Source organism: Calypte anna, chromosome 9 (genome assembly GCF_003957555.1).
Source record: "Calypte anna isolate BGI_N300 chromosome 9, bCalAnn1_v1.p, whole genome shotgun sequence".
Taxonomy (NCBI): domain Eukaryota; kingdom Metazoa; phylum Chordata; class Aves; order Apodiformes; family Trochilidae; genus Calypte; species Calypte anna.
In genome coordinates this window covers 24800269-24815573 of record NC_044255.1, presented here as the reverse complement: position 1 = coordinate 24815573, position 15305 = coordinate 24800269, and the positions used below count along the sequence as shown (strand labels likewise).

At 43.8% G+C, this 15305-nt stretch overlaps 1 protein-coding gene across 2 annotated transcripts in view; it reads left to right on the top strand.

Annotated features, from left to right (window-relative positions):
* The window catches only part of ARHGEF26 (Rho guanine nucleotide exchange factor 26), a 36665-nt gene extending 24238 nt beyond the window's left edge, over nt 1-12427 (top strand). The window contains exons 9-15 of one of the 2 annotated variants that reach the window (XM_030456567.1): nt 570-644; nt 1586-1675; nt 3304-3458; nt 6710-6919; nt 9318-9385; nt 9832-9936; nt 10668-12427. In XM_030456567.1, the coding sequence (XP_030312427.1) occupies nt 570-644; nt 1586-1675; nt 3304-3458; nt 6710-6919; nt 9318-9385; nt 9832-9936; nt 10668-10810 (846 nt within the window). In that variant the 3' untranslated portion in view covers nt 10811-12427. The remainder of the gene's footprint in view (nt 1-569; nt 645-1585; nt 1676-3303; nt 3459-6709; nt 6920-9317; nt 9386-9831; nt 9937-10667) is intronic. The other variant, XM_030456565.1, reaches the window with a different exon arrangement.
* Nucleotides 12428-15305: the final 2878 nt, after the last annotated feature.

The window sequence follows — 15305 nt, the reverse complement described above, 5'->3', positions numbered from 1 at the left end:
ACAGATCAGATTTAACTTGTCACCACTTCCCAGTGCATCCTCTGTTGGATGCTGCAGCTGTCTGCCCTTCATTTGCTGTTTCTGTTATAATAAAATAATGGTTACCTTTTGTTCCCATAGCACACACAGCAGTGTAGCCTGAAGAGCCTTTCCTGTTCATCTTTTGGAAGTATTTACCTTCCACAAAGGGGGCAGGCAGAGTAATTTGGTTTTTCTGCAAGTGCAGTTGCACATCAATGGGTATTGCAGCTTCCAGGGAAACAGAGGGAAGGAAACAGGTCTGGCTGCAAGGGGATTTCACAGAGACCAGGGAGCAGAAGCCTTTCCTTCCCTGGAGGGACGTGGGCTGCCTCCTCCACCTCCTGCACTTGGCTCCAGAAGCTTCCAAGGGAGGTCCTAGGAATTCCTTGGTGTGAGGGAGGACTCTGAGGAAGTGCTCTGGTGTGCCCTGGTTTATCCCAGTCCACAGCTGGGACTGCACCTCTTTGATTTCAGTGACCATGTTAAATCCTGGATTTGTCACAGTCTGTGCTGCTGAGTGCTCTGAGGTGGCTGATGTTTCATTTCAGACTATTTGCCAGAAGACTCCCAAGGACTCACCAAAATATGAGAACTGCAAGCAAGCTCTGAAAGAAGTGAGCAAGGTATGTTCTCCAGAGTTTCATCTGGATGCAGGTTTTTTTTCTGCTTTGACTGTTTCTCTTCCTAAACTGCACTGCATGCTTCTGTCATTTCAAAAACCCACTCTGCAAAGCAGCTGCTTTTGGTTTTGTCACTTGAACTCATTTTCCTTTTTCTTTCCCTGCACACTGGGCCTTGAACATTCTTGTCTACTCTGAGGAGAAACTGGTGTTTGCCATGCATAAATAATGCATGGGGGAAGAGCAGTCAAGGATCAAACCTCTGAGTTGTTTAGTTAAGAAAGGCCACTAGGGATCATTTTTATGCCTAAATTACTCTGTATTTATTACTTGGGAAAAGATCCTCAACTCACTGTACTGCTGCCAGCACAACTGGGTTTTCTGTGGGAGCAGTGACTGGTGTGTGAAGTGTTCAGTGATAAAAGGGCAAGAGGCCCACTGGAGGCTGAGGAGTCCATGCCTGATGTTGTGGGGCTGAAGGGAATGCATTTTCCTGCCTTTCCCTTATCTTTCTGTCTCCCCAGCCCAGGTGCCAAGCTTCAGGAGAGCTGCAGCATGGGTTAGAGTTGTGCTCGGAAGGTCAGAACACAAAATCCTTACTGCCCACCATGGCTCTGTACATTTGGGTGTGCAGGGTGGTGGCACTGTGTGGCACCCATCTGTCAGTCCAGAAAGCTGTTTGCTTTGGAGCTGATCATTAACTTGGATCAGGGAGCTACAGCCCTTCTGAGGCTTTGGGCTGAACCTTTGTACCATCTGCACTCTCCTGAAGAAGGAATAATTGTCACAGGGGGGTCAGACCTGGGCACTCAGGGCCCATTCCTGAAAATATGATGCCTGTGATCTGGTGTGAAAACATCAGGCCCTGTGTGAACTCTGTGCGTTTTACAAAGGAACAAATGTTTGTGTTACACATCCCTGATAAATACATGTCTTGTTTCTAGCTGGTACGGCTGTGCAACGAAGGTGCTAGGAAAATGGAAAGGACAGAAATGATGTACACAATTAACTCCCAGCTGGAATTTAAAATCAAGGTATGATGGGGACACTTCTGACCATAACTTGTGTAGCACATAAATACCTCTGAGTATCTGTCAAGGTTTGACAGCACAGCACAGCAGAAATGGTGTCAGCTGTCAGACTGAGGTGACTGTTCAGGCAAGTTCATGCTCTGGGGAAGCTACAGTCAGCTTCAGTAGGAAAAAGCAGCAGTCAGTGACAGCAGGGGGTTCATTGTACTTTCAGGATACTTCTTCAAATACCCTGACTTTATTCTAGGCAATGTTTCTTAAAATACCATCTCTGAAACAGTGTCCTGTTTATTATCATCCATGTAGTAAGCAGTTCATGTTTTTAAAAGCACAGTTCCTTAAGGGCTCCTGGTCAGCCCCTGAGGAAGATGGTTTTCAGCTTGACTGAAGTATTTTTATTTTCAGACTTTGACTAAAACCCAATAATAAAATTTACTCACAACATCTAAAGCATCTCTAACAAGTGACATCTCTACATTTACTCACAAGGGGATGATCAGTCTGAAGCCCTTGTGGAGTCAGGAGTCCTGGGGCTCTCTGGGTCCCTTTGCAGCTTGCCCCCAGCAGTGTGTGAGTGGTTTCTGACTTCCCCATGGCCAGAGGGTGCACACTTATCCCACCTCTGCAGAAACCAGAGGCCCTTTGCACACTGGAACCAGCACCTCTCCCTCCTTTGCTGGGAGAAACAGCAACTTCGTTTTTCTGTATTTTTATGCAAGTTTTTTTCCTTTGTGCATCTTAAATAAAACCACTTAGTGGCTTAGACCTTATCTGTGGCTTAAGAGCTTGCCAGCTGGCATCTGAAAGACTGCTCTGGACACATTTCAATACATGTTAAGTTCTAACAGTTCCTTTTATATACATGATGTACTCTGCTGGCAATTAAAGGAAAATTAATATGAAAGTAAAAGCAAAAACCTTTGGCTATAGTACTTTAGGAAACTGTGACTCACTTGGAGTACAAATTAGAGGAATGTTTAGTTCATGCTAGAACAGAAGTTTTTTTTAAGTACTTCTTGCCTTTAAACAGTACTGAGGCTGCTATAATTCTGTTTTATAACTCTTATAAATTAGGTAAACTATTTCTGTTCTTGCTCTCCACCTTGTTTGGTGCTTGGGGATTTCTGTTGTGTGATGGGGCTGTGCACAGGAGGGCAGAGCCTCCCTCTGGAGGGATGTGATGAAGGGCAGTCTGCAGCAGCACTCATGTCTGACTTGAGAACCTGAAGCTGTTCAGGTGGAAAAGCTGAGAGGTACCCAGAGAAAAACCCAATGTTCATACATGCTTGAAGAATGATCCATTACTCTACAAAACTTCTGTATTCCTGGAATGTTTAATCTCCCTAGGAGACCTCTCCTGTCAGCTCCATCCCAAGTATGACCAGTCAAGTCTGCTCACTGTTATCTTAGATGAGCAATTGGGTCATCTGCATGAGTGATCTGCCAGTACATGCAGGCTGGTACTTGTGTGTTACAGGAATGATGGAGCCCTGACAACTTGTTTTGTGCCTCAACTCCCAGTCCCTCAGCCTTTATTCAAGCATGTCTTTCCCAAACAGATAATATTCTTGTAATGGGATTTTTTAAAATCTGTTTTTGAAGGATTAAAGTATTATTTCCTTGCTTTGTAGCCTTTTCCGTTGGTTTCCTCTTCACGATGGTTACTGAAAAGAGGGGAATTAACAGCATTTGTAGAAGACACTGGACTTTTTTCAAAAAGAACTTCTAAACAGCAGGTGTACTTCTTCCTCTTTAATGATGTCCTCATTATCACCAAGAAGAAGAGGTGAGAGCATCACCAATGTAGAATTTCCTTTGCATTTAACTCCTTGAATCACAGAGAGCTGTTGAGTTTATGGTGCCTCCTGTGGCCTCACCCTCAGGGAAGGGAAAACCAAAGCTTTTTTGGGACACAAGTGTGATTGCAGGCACAGCTCTGTGTGCTAACCACTTGCTTGTGTGAAAGGAAGGAGAATCAAAGAGCAGCAGGCACACCTGGTAGAGCTGCAGCATGAAAGGAGGAAATACAGACCAAAGGTGTTTTAAATCCAGTAACCACTTGTTAAACAGGATGTATTTTTGGCAAATGTAATTAAAATTCCAGATTGTCAGACAAATTAAAAAGTTCATCTTTGATGCATTAGCGAAAGGAGATGTTTGGAAGGATAAGGAAACTGTTTTGAATACCAGCTAGTTTTGAAAGCAACCCTCCTGTGAAACTCTGAATTGATGATTTAAATAAATTTTGATAAATGAGGTGTGATTAAAAAACATGGGGGAAAATTTGCTAACATTTAAGCACAGAGAAAGCTAAATGAAAATGGAGAACAACAATTCAAGTGAAAAGCTTTTTTTATGAGTATGAGAAGAGACTGGATTTCTCCCCAGCTATCTTATTGATGTGTTTCTCAGATTTGGTGTTTATGGGAGCTTCTTGTGAAAGTCCCTTCTCCAGTCCCTGGCTCACTGACACCGTGTGGTATCACACTTTTTAAACACTGCTGCTTTTCTCATGGGACTGCTGCTAACACATTACTGTGTTGGTAGCTAAGTAAATGTTTTGAGTTGGGAAAACAGTGAAAAAAACCTTTATCTGTGTTGTGTTTCTTGGTTTCCTATGTGATGGCTGGATCTCCAGATGATAAAAGACTTTTATAACAACACATCTTACCCAAATTTCGGGGCTTTGGATTTGTAACAGCTTCCAGCTGTTGGAACTGCAGTGTCCTAACTGGGCCCCGAAGCCAAAACCCTTTCCTGTCAGTGATCAGGTTCCCAGAGTTGCTCTCCCAAGACCCTCAACAAACCACAGAAACACAGAATGGTTGGGTGACTGAAAAGGACCAAACTCCGTGAGCCTCACAGATACTCTGAGCATGAAGTGTGATCACTGCAGGAGTGAGTAAGCTTATTAGTAATATCTGAGCTCTTGGTGAGCTGCTCTCCCACCCACAGTGTTCCCATGGACACCACAGCAATGGAGTGAAATACTTGTTGCTAGCTGAGTTTAAATGTTTGTGTTTGCACTCCAGCAGTTGCATTTCACAAGATTCTTAACACTGCTTTAAAAAAACATCACAACTCAGTGCTGTGCTATTAATTCTTAGGCCCATGGGCTGGCTCTGTTCTGTAGAATTCAGAACTCCAGAATAAAGTTTTGTTACACACAAGTAAATAGCTGCTTTATTCAGCTATTCAGAAAATCCATCAGTGCATCCCGAGTGCTGTTGGAAGATTTCAGGTGTACTCCAGAGAGGCTTATTATTTTTGAATGAGCACATTTATTGAATACCCTGTTTTCTATAATCCCCTAAGAACACAGATTTCTGTCTGTCTGGCTCTGGGGCTTCCTGAGACAGTGGAATGCAGCTGGGCTGGGGCTCACCCAGAGGTTCACTGCTACTTGGGAATGTTACCTGTGCCTGGCTGCTCTAAAAGCCATGGTTCTTCTAGAGGTGCCAGGGGTGACTGTGTAACTCAAGACAAGCACAGATGCAAAGTAACCTCCCCGGAACACCAAGGATTTTGGAGCAGCACAGCTGGGAAGCTTTGTGTTACAGGTGGCCTAGAAGAGATGATGGTACAGCAGCAGAGAGCTGGTGTTCATAAGAGTGCCTCTCAAATCTGCATGCCTTCCCTGGAAGGGATATAAAACAGTCCTGTTGTTTCATCCTCTGAATTGAATTAAAAGTTTATCAAAACCATTCCACCAGACTGCAAATGCATGTATGGCCTGATCACAGTCATTTTAAAGAACGTGTTAAGTGTCCTTCTTGTTACTGGCAGGAGAGTTTGTGGCCTCGCATGGCACAGGAGGTAACAAGATGCAGACTGCCAAGGAGCTTCAGATCAGACTGTGTTGTTGAACAGAGATAAGAAATAGGAAGAATGTGTAGAGGTTTCTCTCTGCTGATTAACTGTAATGAGTCCAAGTGTTACTGGTGACAAGGAGAGAGACCACCTGTCTGTCCTGGTGCAGGACTCCCAAAGAACTGAGCAGCATCCCTGGCTGGTTTTGCTCCTGCCCTTGGCCAAGTCACAATGTTGCTTATTTGTGTCTGAGCAGTTCTCTTCCTGAAGGTTTCAGAGTAAGAGTGATAAAGACCATTATATTAACTGCTGAGGTGTTCACAGATATCTGAGAGTTCACTAGAGGGGTATAATATATCCCAGCAGACATGAAGTCATCTTCTCTCCACCTTCTTGCAATAGCTGAGCAGCCGTGGAGGCAGAGCACAGGTATTTGCAGGAGGGATGTCACCACCAGCCCTGCAGACAGCTGCACTCCAGGTGTCTGGGCTCTCAGCTGCACCACTTGGTGCTGAGCTGCTGGGCTCTCTCTGGCAGCAAAATTAATCTTCTCAAGTATGCTTTCCATTTAAAGTATTTTAAGTAACCAGAGTAATCTGAGGCTCAAGCATGGCTTTTCATCGCTTGAGGCTGAGGTCTGAGCCTTACTTCAGGGTGGGGAATGTCTGCATGTTTTACCTTCCTGGGAAAGGTAGCGTAAGGTTCTTTTGGCATAATCCAACATTCAGTGACAATGACACAAAGAGCAGTTCTGAGGCCACCTGCTTTCTGTGTGGTGGTGTCAGCAAAGACACCTTTACCTGGTTGGGATGCACAGACATCCACACGAGAAGCCACATTTTATTTTTTCCCCTGTAACATTCTGTAATTCAGGTGTATTTTCATTTGAAGCCCTAGAAGAAAAAGCAGTGATTCTACTCAATTGCTGTGCCTGTTTTCAGGATGAATGGAGTAAGCTGAGCTCACCCTGTCAGAACACCCAAGTCATTACCTGTGCTGCTAAATAAGATGCCACATTGTTTAAAACCTGATCTACTTTCTCTTTGGAAACTGGTAGTTACAAACCCCAAACAAACAGAAATGTGAAGATCTAATGTATCAGAAGAATTGTGTCATCGTGTGTAGATAAAAGCAGAATCTTTGACTTGAGTTTGCTTCCAGAGGCACTTAATGGAAAATAAAATGTTAGCGTTGTTGATTTTTGTTCTTCCCTGCTTTGTTTTGCAGTGAAGAGAGCTACAATGTCACAGATTATTCCCTGCGGGACCAGCTGGTGGTGCAGCCCTGTGACAGCGAGGACCCCAGCTCCTCTCCTGTGAAGAACACCTCAGCCATGCTCTACTCGCGGCAGAGCTCTGCAGCTCACCTCTTCAGGCTGACAGTCCTCAGCAACCACGCAGGGGAGAAGGTGGAGATGCTCCTCGGAGCAGAGACTCAGTGAGTAAAGAGGTTTTTCATGAGTAGCAGAGGAGCAGGATGCACATCTCACCTCGCATCTCCCTAGATACTGGAGACAAACAAAGCCTGTGCGGATTTGTGTCCTTCATGAGGGGAACTGGTGGTATTAAGTGCAGGTCGTGGTCCTGTTGGTCCCTTTCCATGAGCTTGTGGTGTAGGAATCATGGAAAAAAAGGATGCCTATCCTGAAATTGTGTAAACTGAGGTGTCTGCTACTATGTGCTACTGATTTGGGTCTTCAGGCCAAGAATTAATTATGTCATGGAGGTTGCCAGCTCTATCAGGGATGACTGAGTCCCTCCTAGTTGGTAATGCCGAGGCAAACAAGGCTGGGGCAAAGCAGAGTTCTAAGCAGTTTGGATTTCTTGGAGGGGCTGCGTGAGGAATTTCCATTGAGTTTATCTTCAATTTCAGTAAGAGCACAGTAAAAAAGAAGAAGTCAAAGTTCTACCATCTGAGACAAGTATTAAATAAACCACCCAATCCAGGGATCACATACTACAGTATGGAAGGTTCTTACTGTTTAATTTGATTGTTTCCTCGTTTTTACCTTACTCTGTCAGTTCTGCTGGCACTCTGGCATTGGTACCCTGTTGTCTGGGTGGAGGAGGCAATGGCTGCAGGTGCATCCTGAGGGATGCTGGGGGCAGCAGGGATGCAGAGTGCTCCTGTCCTGGGGCAGTGGTTTGTGAATTATTTATGACAAGGGTTGGATGGTGCAGAAGTGCAAAGAGTGGTGGTTAAATGGGAGGTGGGGCTTGGCACTGCCCTGGGGAAGCTGTGGAGCTGTGCTGGGATAGAGGTGGTCCTTGTTCTCCTGAACAAGTTGTGAAGAGCCTTCTGCTTTAGAAAGGCCCAACAAGAAGTGTCTTGTTCTTCTGGGTGCAAATATCTGAGAGGCCATAATTCCTCTGTGGTGCCATTAAGTTCCACACAACCCTGCACAAAAGTGAAAGATTCTATCTGTTCAGTGGAAGCTGGAGGCGGGATACAAGACATGAAACAGAGTGCTCCAGACGGATCCCAGCCTGGAAAAACTGACAGTTTTAGGTTTGCTTTCAAAGTTTAGAATAACCCTGAAAGAAGCTACAGATCACTACTGATTTCTAGTGAAGATCTCATGCTAAAGTGAGCAGATGATTCAGACTTGTCTGGGAATGGGTTTTTATTGGGGGAAAAAAGGCAGTGCATTTTTAGTTGTCTGCCCTTCTAAAGACATTTTGTTCTGCAGATTTATTACTGATTTGCTGTATACTGTTTGTAATATAAATAGCAGTCTAGCTGATTGTCATTCAGAGGAAAATATTCTGAAAAGAAATACTTTATTTGGCAATTACCTATTTTTGTAGAGTATTGCCACGTACATACAGGGTACAGAAAAACAACATTCTCTTAACTTTGAAAAGGAGAGGAAGGGCTCTAGAGTAGGCAGGCCAAGCTGGGAGGTTTAGAGTGCTTACTGAATTCAATTTTGCACTTGTAAAACTTTGATGTTCTCATTTTTCTAGCAGTTTGATCATGTTTTGTCACTTCATGTGCTGTGGTGTCCAGGTACAAAAGTAACAGTGTTAGGGCCTCACAGTGCCTTTTGAATAAGGCACAAAGTCTTTGGTATAGACAGATTATGAAGAAATGTACACTCAAACTGGTACAGTCTGGCATTACCCCATTATTCTCAGAGCAGTCTAAAGGAAATAGAGTTTTCCTGTTTAGAGTGGTTACAGGGAAAGCAGCCTATAAGTCTAAACCAAACAAAAGCCCACAGCCTCAAGCTCTGATGTCTACAGTGGCATCTGCTGCAGTTCTGGCCAACTGAACAACAGGTATCAAATGTTAGTAGGATGTGTGAAGTAGTGTCATATTCTGAGCAGCAACATGTGTAGGGGTTTAAAAAAAAATAGTCACAGTTTCTTTTTTTCATTCTTGCTTCTAAGTGTCCATTGCAGACAGTTCTTACTGACAGGAAACCTGCTGGTGTTTTCTGTCAGAATTGCTGCATTGCACTTATTGGCTCCATCCATGGATTTTTTTTAAAAAAACAGCTTATTAAATGTGTTAGCCACAGACACCAGCCCACAGGTTTACTTGCATTACTTCACATATAGAAGACATTATGCCAGTAGGTCCCATGTACATAGTTTTGTTTTGTTTTCTTTCCTAATCCAGCATGTTCCAAACAGTTACATAAATGTGAATAATATATTACCATAAGTAGTATCTGACCTTCTGGCCATCTTTTGAGAAGAGGAAAAAGGAGATTTGGTTTTATATTCTTTACCCAGTAAGAGGAAAAGTTTAAACATAGGATTTTGAAAGGGGAGCAGTCTTGACCATTCTCGAGAGTTGGAAAACTGAGTTTTGTATTTGCCGTTGACAGGAGTGACAGAGCTCGCTGGATTACAGCGCTGGGGCAGGACAGAGACGGGCAGACAACCGACAGGACAAGTAAGTTACAGCTGCCCGGATTCCTGAGAGCTGTGAGAACGGGAAAACACTGCCCCTTAGTGGGGACGTGAGCAAGGGCAGTGCTTTAAATACCCTTAAAATGTTGGGGGGTTTTCCCTCTGGACTCCGTTGCTTTAGAACACCTGAAGCTGCCTCTTTTCCTGTGCCCAGGGGCTCTGTATGGAGTTCTGCTCTGCACAGTCACTGGCCTACTTGGTTATTTCAATCCATCAGCAGAATTGCAAAGCCCCTTCTGTGTTCATCCCAAGTTTGTTAACTGCTCAGGGACCACTAGCCTCATTTGCTGCCTCCCTTGGGGTTTTTTGGGGGTGGAGTATACACTAAGATGGAAACTTTAAAAATAAATTGTGTGTATATATATGTATTAATAAAAGATTCTCTGTTATGTGAATTGTTTAATTCAGCCTGGCTCCTCCTTTCCACAGCTTTGACTCAGGTAGAGATCATCAGAACTTACACAGCCAAGCAGTCAGATGAACTGTCTCTTCAAGTTGCTGACGTCGTGTTGGTTTATCAGAAAGTAAATGATGGTGAGTGACAATTGTTCCATTATTAACCAGCAGTCACCACTGCACGTGCACCCAGAGAGAGAAAATTTGTGTCCTAATACCATTGGCCACACAACAAATGAAGGTTTAGCTTCCAAGAAAAATGTGAGCTCTTCAGTGCAGTTTCTAGAGGACAAGAGTTTGTTTAGGCAACAGATGTGCCAATAACTCATCACCTATCAGAAGTTATATTAACAGCTAAATGAAGTATGCTGGTTGGTTCTGACACTTGTAATGTCAACAAATAACTGAATCTTACCTAAAAAACATGGAGCTCAGACATTTTAGTGAGTAAGCACCAGGTCTGTCCTAGTAAGAGAAATACCAACATTATTAGCTGTGCTTCACTGCCTGTCTGGCACAGTGGTTTTGCCCATGTTTTCCATAGCACTGAGTACCCTCAGATCAACATGGATGCCTGACATAATTATCCTAACTGGCAGTGTTATTCAATATTACGTGAAATCAAAGATCCTGCCAATTGTGCTCCACTGCTTTCTTTAGATTGCAATGAAATTATTTTGTTGTATCAAACAGTATATTTTAATGTTAAAGTCTTGGTTCATGTAATATGTATTTTTCCATACCATTTTGTTTCTACTCTGCTTGCATAAGGAGCAATCTGCTCAGTCTCTCAGTCTGGTGGTTTATTCACCCCAAGGTCAATGTGTGCTGCATGTGCTGTCTGTGACTCCTTGTCCCTCCCCCTGCAGGCTGGTACGAAGGGGAGCGGCTGCGGGATGGGGAAAGGGGGTGGTTCCCTATGGAGTGTGCCCGGGAGATCACCTGCCGAGCCACCATCGACAAGAACATGGAGCGGATGGGACGCCTGCTGGGACTGGAGACCAACGTGTAGGCTGGTGTGCTGCTTCCTGCTGGATCTGCACTGCTGCTCTGCTCCTGGGGTTACCCTGCACAAACCCAGGAACCGCACTGAGCCATCACCCCCTTCTTGGTTTGCAGCCTGAGAGCTCTGAACTGAAACCTGGCTCCACCAGTAGCAGATTTCAACTAGAACAGTTTGTTAAGGCACTGGAAATCAGGTTGTGAATCTCCCTGCCTTAAGCTTTGTTTCAGCTTGAGTTCCTCCACCCCTTACGTATTCTTTCTCCCTCTGTTTTTGAGCATCTGGACGTTCTCTGAGCAGCAGAACTTTGCCTAGCAGTTTGCCACAGAAACTGGCCCAAACCTTTGGGCTGGAACAGAACAGCAACAGTGGGCGTTAACTTAGAACCAGCAGTGTTACATTGCCAGTACCAGAGAGGAGGTTTATGGGATAAAATCTCCATTACCTGAACCAACCCTGTAAGGCATAAAGGGATGTCCAGGCTTTGCAAGAAGTGAGTTTTTTAATTATTATTTTGTCTTTCTGCTCTTCTGTACTCAAGGAGATAGCTGAATGGATGGAAGGGTAGATAGTTAAGATGGCCAGAGAGATAATTTCCTTCCATGGAGGCAAAAAGTGGAACTGAACTTCAGTTTACTGACATCTTTAGCATTTGCTAGCAACAGGCAAGACAAAAGGGAGAAGACTGATCTGTAAAGCTTTGTGAAGATGCCAGGTTTTCTCTTCTCTATTGAGCATGTAGATTTATATCTAAAAATATAAACTCCCAGTGAGGAAAGGCTTGGAAGCTACCTTGGCACCTTGACCAAGCTGGTGTTTTGTTATCTTTGCCTTCGGCTGCAGGGTGACTGGGGGTCACTTGATGGCATGGGATGCTTCAGGCAAGAGCTAAGGGGGGAGAGAGAGCCACAGGCACCAGAGCCCTGGGCCTGTGCCCCCAGAGCAGCTGGCACTGGGGCTGCTGCACACTTCTCTCATGTAGAGAAGACTTCTCACAATTGCACTACACACAACACCTGCTCATTTTTGCATCTGGAGTTTAGCTTTGGAATTTCACAAAAAAACCCCGAAACAACCACTTAATGTTGTGTGAATTAAATGCACTCAAAAATGAAGTAAATTGCAGTGCATCTTTTCTGTATATAGGTGTGAGTTTGTATTACAAAAACCTTCACCTTTTTAAGGACCAGCTGGTAACTCAGCAGGGTAAAAGATATGCTCAGTAAAAGGAGGGAAGAACATGTAGTACAAAGACTTTCTGCTTGTTGCCTTCCCTGTTTTTTTTAAAGGGGCTGTATGTTGTTTTATATACTGTTAATATGTTGGTTTGTAAATGAATTGGATGTTTATAAAGATGTCTCTATAACAATTTAAAACATATTGGGAAGGCAATAATTTTGTACAAAAATACTTCTCTTGACACAGTCTGACAGTGATTACACAGCCTTGTAAATTAATTTGTAAGTAGACTAAAAATAGTAATGAGAGAAACTGTAAAGTGAACAAAGACTTATTTAACATAGTAAAAATACTGCTAATATTTTAACAAATTCTATTGTACACAGACGTTTAACATGTAACAATGTATAAATACAGACCTTAATTTTATTCAGATTTTTTAATACATTGTATATATTTTTCATACCTACTTTTTCCAAAATGCTGTAATGTTTTTTAAAAGACATTTTTTCATTTTTTGCTATTGTCAGACATGGTTCTTCTGGAATTAAAGACTTTATGATTTTACAGGACAACAATCAATAAAACACTTTTAAATCCTTACTAAAAAAAAAAAACACCTTCAATTTTTACATTTAGTGGTATTTCTTAATGTCATTCTTGCTGACGAGGGGCATTTAAAATTTTCTGTTCTGTCAAGATAAATACCTTCTTCATGTGTTCTGCTTCCTGGGCCACAGCTCCAACTTAAGTGATGCCCATGAAGCTGACACCACTGCATAACATGTCCCTCATCTCAGTCACAGACTGCATTAGAAGAGGGGGCACAGAACTTAAGGTTCTTCAGTTATCTTTGCTTTCCACAACCACGTCCAATCCCCCTCAGGGCTGCCTCCCCTTCTCCCAGCCAGGCAAACCCAGACATGCCCCCAGCACTGCTGCCCCCTGGGACTCCTACAACCTGGCCCTGGGCTCCAGTGCCCTTCCAGAGGTGACCATGCAGGAAATAATTCATAACTAATCAAGAGAAGGATAAAACAAGGCCCTGCTGGGGATCACCTGGGAAGGGGGAATGTTGGATCCTCAGGACTGTCCCCATGCCTGATGTCTCTTCCCACAGACCATCAGTGGTCTAGGATGCTTCTCAAGAGTAGTGACCACCCCACCCTTAGCTTCCCCCATGAAAATTCATTCCTTTGTTTGTCCCACCTGCACAATGCCTGAGCAAAGGATCAACGTTTCTTTAAAGCAGCCCTTCAGAAAGCTGATGAAGCAGCACTTCCTGAAGAGCAATGAGGTGTCTAAGCAAGCAGCTGATGCCATCAGTGCTTTATAAGTGCTCTGGTCTAGGCTCCATAATTCCTCTGGTACACCCTTTTCATGACCTCTCTAGTTAGGTTTTAACAAAAAATGAAAGGCTCTAAGTTCCCTAAATCAGTTTTATTTTACATGATGCATTTAAGAGCACATTACATATGGTGGGCAGAAACCATGCAAAGTCCAGTGTATATATATGACCAGCACAGCACCTGGGTATCTGCATGGATGAAAATGAACTCTCAGATTGACACATACCCCTCACTGCAGACCAGGAACATCAGCATGGCCAGGGGAAGGAACCCACTCCCCTCCTGGTCAGCACAAACACATACACTGGGTCTGCAGACTGCTGACCACCACCCCCCAACACCTCCGAAAAGCAGTGCCCACCTGACACCAGCATGTCTCAGCGTTTCCAAATACTAATCTGACACAACTAAAGAACACCTATTAATACTGTCCTTCTTGCCTCTCTATATGATCCCTGCAACATAATTTTAACCTGCTGAACTTTTAAAAGTAATGCTACAATGTGGTACTTCTCTTTATTTTCATATCAAAGACTAAAATTGTTCTCCATTATGCAAGGCTCATTTGCTGAAAATAAATAGGCAAAAGTAGGTCCACTTAAGCCAACCTCAACTTCATTTCTTGAACAACAGCATCATTGCTTCAACTCTGTATTATCAGAATACATTAATGCTAGGTTCTTTTTTTCCATGTTACCCTCTTTCAGAAATAACATACTTAATCAAACCAAGTGGACAGAACTCACGTGTTAGTAACAAACCCAATATAAATTTTTATACCAGGACTAAGGAAACCCAGGGTTTTGTCTCCTGGGAAGTACGCATAGTTTTTCAGTGGTGCTCTTAGCTCTACTGCAGTCTGCACCTCACTTTTAACAGCTGAGACATAACTACATAATAGAGGCAAACTGGAGGTAGCACGAAGGGCAGGAAGAATTTATTACCACCGAATTACATTTCATTTCGTAACTTGGGAGCTCCAGAAGATGCTATGAGCTCTAACACACAGACAGGAACAGCCTGCATTAAGTGCACCATGAACTATAAAGAGAAACAACCGCGGTTTCCAGCTACCCATATGAAAGTTACAAACCTCACACCTGCGGGTAACAACCCCATCTCCTGGTTTAACCATGGCATGCAGCTAAACCCCACACAGCCACTTGCTCACTCCCCCCGCAGTGGGATGGGAAGAAAATCAGAAAGGTTTAAGTTAGAAAACTCCCGGGTTGAGATGACAACGAAAAGCAAAAGTTGTAGGCACAAGCAAAGCACGATCAGGCACACATTCACTCCTCCCCATCCTGAACACCGCTGTGCCAGCACAGAGCCACAACACAGCCCACGCTGCCTGCTCTGAGCACCACGGACCTGGCACTGGGAAAAGGACAACTTTCACACTCGGAAGGACAAAGAAAATCCCCACTTTTCCGCTTAAAAAAATCACGTGAAGCTACACGCTTCAAGCACGGTTGGAACAGGACAATCCGTATCGTTATTTACACATTAGTCACGTTACTTTATAAACGATCTGACCACACCAACCCCTGACTACCTCAGTGTGAATTTCTGGTGTGGAACTAAAAACCAGTCCCAGCCTCAACACCCACGATCTGGGAGGGAGATGGGGAGCTTTGAGAGAACTTCTTTCAACCAACCCTGCTCTTCACCAGGTTCCTCCATTGCCACCATGTTTTTACCCTTTGTGTTCTTAGGTGGAGATTTAGCCATCAAGCAGTACAAAACCCCAGAAAAATAAAGAGTAAAACTGGTACCAGCCTTTATTTTCTTCAGGAATTTTTAATCTACGGTACTCTATTTCCTCAAAAACCCGCACGCCTGTAAAGTGAAGCAGCTCACCCTCCCTTGCTCTGGGAACCATCCCCAAACCACGACGCAGCTCCGCCTCAGCGCCGGCCGCCATCTTGTCTCCCCTTGTATCCATTGTCACAGCCACATTTCCAAGCCCAGGAGCC